The 6,616-nt window shown below is 35.4% G+C and overlaps 1 protein-coding gene across 1 annotated transcript; it reads left to right on the plus strand.

Annotated features, from left to right (window-relative positions):
- On the plus strand, positions 1-6,277 carry LOC128214182 (NADH dehydrogenase [ubiquinone] 1 alpha subcomplex assembly factor 2-like). Its single transcript, XM_052920524.1, has 6 exons — positions 1-144; positions 1,663-1,785; positions 2,293-2,333; positions 2,841-2,915; positions 3,279-3,378; positions 3,841-6,277. The coding sequence occupies exons 1-6, from the start codon at positions 6-8 to the stop codon at positions 3,942-3,944; spliced, it is 582 nt and encodes a 193-aa protein (XP_052776484.1). The 5' UTR covers positions 1-5; the 3' UTR covers positions 3,945-6,277.
- Positions 6,278-6,616: the final 339 nt, after the last annotated feature.

The raw sequence follows: 6,616 nt of genomic DNA on the forward strand, positions 1-6,616 counted from the left end.
TCGAAATGTCTCGACGGACGAATGTTGGGGTTATAAAAACTTTATGGAATTACTTTACTAAATTTCGACCAGCAATTCAAAAAGCTGAAGAACGTTGTGTTGGAATTGATAAACATGGCAATAAATACATGATCAGACTCGCAAGTATGTACAGGTCATCGTATTTGTTGTTTGTCACATATATTCGCGGTTAAATTTCTGAAGAGTTACAAACATGAGCACCTTATTTTTTCAATAAGGATACTTCCAGGGGCGGATCCAGGATTTGTCGCTAAGAGGGTAGCTTCTTCCTCCGAACCTAAACTTAATTCGGTCTAAAGTGTTCACCAGTTGGTATAGGGGTTTGGGAAGGAAATTTTAACAATATCCAAACTGAAATGGTGCATTTTGGGCTTATTTTAAAAGTTAACTTGGATATTTCAGGTGGGTTGGGGTGTGTGGCAGGCTGCGCCCTGTGCCTGGGGCTACTAGTGACATATTATTGCGGATTGTAATTTTCATAAAATTCCAATAGTTGTCAGGACAGACCGGTGGAACTTGCCTTATCACTCACAGGAATTTGACTCGGTGTTTGATCTGGTCTTATTTTTGTCAGTTTTCAGGGATTTTTCTATAGTACCCATATGTCCGCCAACAATCGGACCCATTCCCAAAGCAAAATATATTATATTTTTCCCAATCCAGTAATAAATCCCAATCAAAGGTAAATTATAAAAAGCATTTTTTTATGGAAGTGTTTTTACCTTGTATGTAAGTATTTCTTTAGACCTTGCGGTCAAGGATAACCCGTGAAAGCGCAAGCACTTATTTCCAACGGGGTCCTTTTTTTTGCTGAAGGGACAGCACGCTGAAGAGCCAGTGGTGGGATACAAGGAAGTCCGGGTGCAAAAACCCTAGCTCTTTTTCGAAGAGACCCCTTGGTTATTTTACATGCTCGGTGTAAAGCACCGATACACCGGGTACAACTTTCCTGGGTTAAACCAGTACTGAGTACACCACTTTTCCAAGCACTACCCTTTAAATGCAGAGCGCCAGGCAAGGGAGCTACTTGTACCAACTTTTAACGTCTTTTGTTATGACGCGGCCAGGGATCGAACCCACGACCTCCCGCTCTGTAGCGGACGCTTAACCACTAGGCCACGGAGACGGACCTTTACTAATACTTGTTCATTCAACATCCTTATAAATTATGTGATGTATTGTGATTATATTATGAAATTAGTGTTCTATCCATTGTCAATAGATTTATAATCTATAATCCCTAATCAAATGAAAATGACTCAAATGAACTTATCTTTGAAGGCCCTGCACCATTCTGAAATATCATTATGGTGTTGGTGCTGTGGTGCAGGTGTGCAAGTTTTCTGGGTCCAAGTTGTTGTTGATTTACCTGTAAGACCCAAATATACCAGACTGAACCTGGGCAGAGTAAACCAATAAGCTCTCTATCAGGCAGTACCTATTCCTGCAAATTTCCATATATTTTTGTATGCATTTCATAACTTGCCGTTAATGAGCCATGATATTACAGAAGTTTACCAGTATGTTACATTTCTCAATGTGAGTTAACAAACTTTCTACATACATAAGTGGATATGTCTGAGTGGATATGTCTGATAGCCATTGTTTCATGTGTTGTATGTTACTTTATCTACTTCATAGATCCAGAAGCAATGATCAAAGAGCAGAGGTTCATTGTACCTGTGATGAACCAGGATGAAGACTATGCTGAGATCAATGAAGCAGTCAGCATCGCAACTGCAAATATTCCACCAGAATGGAATGGTATAAAAATCACAAATATTAAATTGTTTATAATGATTTAAAACAACAACTTTTTGAAGTATTAAATTAAGCAATTAAGAGTGCATTGCCTGCCATAGGTGAAACTTTGATAGATTCAATATCATGCAAGAAAAGAAATAACAGAGCTTTCAAGAGTTGTCTTATAAAACTCTATTGTATTTAATAAGTTCAGGAAATATGTTTGTAAGTGAGCCTTTGTCTTGCTTACTAACATATTTCCTGGATATATTAAACTGGAAACAACATATAATAGCATGGGATAAAATAAGAGAAGTTAAGAAAATATAAAGTTATAATAAGTGAGTCATTGCTGTTGATGAAAGACTGGTTGCCTGGGCTAACACCTTATTTGAAGGCGTCATATTAAGAAAAAGTCCCTGCTGTGCTATTAAACTGAGAGAGCTCCTTTAGTGTAGGGCAATCACTTACATTGAATTACCGTATAGTATGCCACTAGCCTTTAATTAATTAAACTTCTAATTTCAGCATGGTTGAGACAGACAAGGAAAGAACCCCCAAATGATAAGGTATGACTTCATTTTGAAAAAATATTTGTGAGCACTCTTATTAAACTCATGATGAATATATGATATCATATAATTTATATGTTAAAGTATTAAAGTAAAAGGAGGATAAGGTCTGTGTTTATGCCCCTGAAGGGCGTTATATAGTAATCAGATCTTCTGTTTGTCCCAAGTTCTCAATAGTTTCCAATCAATAACTGAAGAACTAAGGCCCAGATTCCTCAAGCAGACACCTCTGAATGTGTAGGCAGGTTGGCAATGACCAGCAGATGAGCCCTATTGATTTTGAGGGCCGACTCAATGGTTCATAGGTAGATTGAGGTGAAAATCCTTTTCCAATCAATGACTCTTAAAGTCTTAGGCCAAGGGACTTCCAAATTTTGGTGTAGACAGGTTGGTAATGACCAGCAGATGAACCCTGATTTTGAGGTCAGTTTGTCAAAGCTCATGGACGTGGTGACCTGATAGTTTTTCAATATAAAATGTTGCATTTCTTAATTGCACTTGCAGGAGATAGAACTAAATAGACTGAAACAGATGAAGGTTCTAGACCGAGCCAGAGAACTTGAGGCAAAACATCGTCTGGTTAGTCCTTGTATTTGGTGCAAATATATTATTTAATAAAACTTTTATCAAGTATTATATATTTTAACTGTTCTGGATCATTGCATTGTTCTCGACATAATCATTGCTGATCAGAAATATAAATAGATTTACTGAGTATAAAATAGAATTCCATGTCATTAAAGAAGTAGGTGGATATGTATGTTTATTTTAGCACTAACCATATCCATACACTTGTCATAAATATTCTAATTCCATGTGTTTCAACAATCTACTTGTAAGTCTAAAAAACGTCTGTTCTGTTTTGATAGAATGTTTGAAAATTTTCATACCCTCTGCCATTGAATATGTTATGTTTTGATGGATTGTTTCTGTGAATGACAGAGCCTGGAACAGACAGAGCCGGAAATGCTGGAAGGAAGTTCACAGCCGTTCGGAACCAATGCAAGTCCTGGGGAGACTTTGCAAGGCGACCCAACAAAACGTAAACATCTGATAGTTGTTTGAATCTGTTAAATATGTGCAGGTGTTTTTCAAATACCTTTTATGCTACTGTTAATCTGAGTTTTTGCAGGTAATGAAAGACCAATTACTCAATAATCATGATACTTCTATGACCATTCTCCCTTGAATATAAAATGTGAGTTCACATGGCAAATTTCTAGAAAAGTATAAGTATATCCTTCTTTATTTAATATGAAATTTTCTGAAAGTTTGAGTCCAAAATAAAATATGTGAGTCCAGGAACTGCAAAATGTGAGTTATAACTATGCTGAATCTATTCCGAAACAGTCTACTAGTATTAAAAAGCTCACTATATAAGTATAACTTGATTATTTCATATATCTGCACAAACACTTATTAGATATTTAAAGCGGTTATACATGTGGATTCATAGTTCTTTATGGTAATTTGTTTGTCCAAATATATATTTATTACATTTCAGAGAGATATCCAGTGAGAGAAGGCTTAGAGGTCATGCCTGGTATGACCCAAGACGATTCAGACTTGGACAATGAAAAAGAGACAAAACATAAGTTTAAAGACTAATCTGTGTTGATGAATATTTAGTGTATTTATTTTTGTTTATGTTTTTTCATTTTATTAAATAAAGAAAAACAGCATTTTATAATCACACCCTCATGTGATAGTGTAGATGGTATTGAGGAAAGTTAGAAATATTGATTTTCATTGTTTACATATTTTGTTTATAATAAAGTCTTTTTAAAAAAAAAAGATTACCACACTGTTGGGTGTTTATAGATATTCCATACCAAAACAATGACCGTCAGCCAACCCACCTGTTTCTTTCTGACCGTTCTTTAAAACCGTGTCTCAGTCATAAATAAATAGCATTCAATTAAAATGTCTAAGATACATAAGGGGGTTGTCATGGTGGGTTTTTTTCACTTGTAGGTCAAGGTCACACTAAGGTCAAGGTCACACTTTATCTTAAGCATTATGTCATGGCTGAAATGAGCAAATTTTTGATATTTTTTATTTCCTAATTAATTTTACTAACGCAAATACATATTGGCCTAAATAGCCCCCTTTATGGTGTTTTTATGATCTAACTTTGCCAGAACCCTCTTAAAAACTGATTTACAAAATAGTGTTTACTTTTGGACATGTTGTTAAAATACAACATGTACATTTTATTATTGATTATTTAACAATCTATTTCCAGACTGCTTTTATAAACATGTTTGTTGAATAATTTATAACAGTTTGTAATAATCTTGTAGGTTCATATTTGGCTTCATTTTATCTTAACTACCTTTGTTCTATTATTAAATCCTTCATGCTTTATCTTTCTGTAATCCCTTCAAAATTCAAAGAATGATTGTTTATCAATTGACACATATTGCCTTTATACATACCTTAAGGGAACGTCTTAAAATATTTTGTTACAATAATATTCTCTTTGGTATTTCATGTTTGTTCTAAAGCTTTCTTGTTAAATTTGATACTTGCTTTTATCAGTCTAGAGTTGACAGCCGTATGGTTAGGACCTCCTAAGAGAACCATTTTTAGCTCTACTGGCCAAAGGTCAGAAGAGCTTATGCGATGGTAATGTGTACGTAGTATGTGCATCCGTGCGGTCGTGCGTCTGTAAACAATTGGTTGTGAACACGATATAGTCTTCAGTTTTGATTGTATCTCGATGAAACTTGTACAGTATCTAGATATCCATTAGAGCTCGGTTCCTTTCGAAAACCAGCCAGATCCGCCCATAAATGCTTATAATTTTTAGCCAGGTCTGCATGAGCGAATTCTATTTTTAGCCAAGTTTACATGTACATGTAAATTCAAGTCTAGAGTTAAGGGAGACAATTTGCAAGTCTAGGATTTTGACATTCGGAACTCCTCGGCCATTTTTATAAAAACAACCTCGGATGTATATGGACGGTTTACATACTTAAAAAGTGGTACGTTTAAGTCCGCTGCAAATAGATCGCATAGTAATCTTATTTAGTAGTTAAAATTTATGACTTCACTCATGGGAATCGTAAATATGTTTGCAATAATACACTTCACTGGCAATCAATTTAAACCGAGAGCAATGAATACAACTCTTAAACACTACATTTAATTAATGCTTTTATTAAAAAAAATACGGACTACTTCAACAGATGTACCGGCATACATCCGAGGTTGTTTTTTAAAAAATGGCCGAGGAGCTCCGAATGGGATTTTGAGAGACAATTTGCTTTTTGCTTCTGCAGTTGATTTTGTGAATTACTCTGCCTTGTTCTTGTTGAAAGCCCAAAGGCCATTTTTTAGCTTTAAGTTCTGTAGTTTGCGCATTCATCTTAACAAAATTGGTTGTGAATGTTTAAGTTATGCACCTGGTGTCATTACTGGCCACACCCAGGGTTCACAGGTTTGGTAAACATAAATCTGGAAAGGTTTGAAAATCTTTTTGTGTGTTCGTGCATCCATCTCAGCACAATTGATTGTGAATGTTTGTTCAAATTGATCAATGTTGTCCTAGGATGCCCTTGACTTTGACCTTTTGACCAACTTTTTTTAACTTTTAAAACTACAGAAATTTTTACTGAGTACAGTTTTGAAAGCATTTTTTTTTTGTCAGATGACTTACTTGGCACATATTAAAAAAGTTCATGCAACTAATCTGCTTACAATACTTTCTGGGCTCAGATGTTGAATGTGCTATGTTTTAAGGTAACCCAAACACAAAACATAAACTATATGTCTGTTGCCTTTTACCCATACATACATGCTGTAGATTGATATGACCACAAAAGCCATGCCAGTAGAGCATAGGCCCTTTTGGGCCTCTTGTTAAGTAATATCTGTGGACTATCCATTGTATGTTGTAGTTAATGTTGGTTATCCAGCTTGTGAATAAAACTCGAGAAACGGTGTACAAGGACTTCCTTGAATTAGCATTAGTGTTCGAAGACTCCCACACAGACCTTTGAGGAGACATCCTTTTGAGTAACTAGCCGTTGTGACAGAGAACTCTCCTCATAAAAGTGTTGCCATGTACTATCTTTTTTAAACGCATACAATGTGTAGTCAATTACCACTGTTTCTACAATATTTACACCAAGACTTGAGTATCTAGAGTTCAAAATAAGTTATTTAATTTTTAAATAAAGGAACAACAATATGAATACTCTCAGCACAAAGTAACTGTGTTTTACAGAACACCATATGCGACCTCCCTGACCATTCAAACCCAGCCCAGTCTACTT

Source organism: Mya arenaria, chromosome 13, assembly GCF_026914265.1.
Source record: "Mya arenaria isolate MELC-2E11 chromosome 13, ASM2691426v1".
In the NCBI taxonomy this organism is placed as follows: domain Eukaryota; kingdom Metazoa; phylum Mollusca; class Bivalvia; order Myida; family Myidae; genus Mya; species Mya arenaria.

Bases quoted from the DNA above. Each gene is read 5' to 3' on its own strand.
- LOC128214182 (XM_052920524.1), top strand. From the start codon at position 6: ATGTCTCGACGGACGAATGTTGGGGTTATAAAAACTTTATGGAATTAC. The intron at 145-1,662 runs GTATGTACAGGT...TCTACTTCATAG, and splicing joins ATACATGATCAGACTCGCAA to ATCCAGAAGCAATGATCAAA. The intron at 2,334-2,840 runs GTATGACTTCAT...TTGCACTTGCAG, and splicing joins AAGAACCCCCAAATGATAAG to GAGATAGAACTAAATAGACT.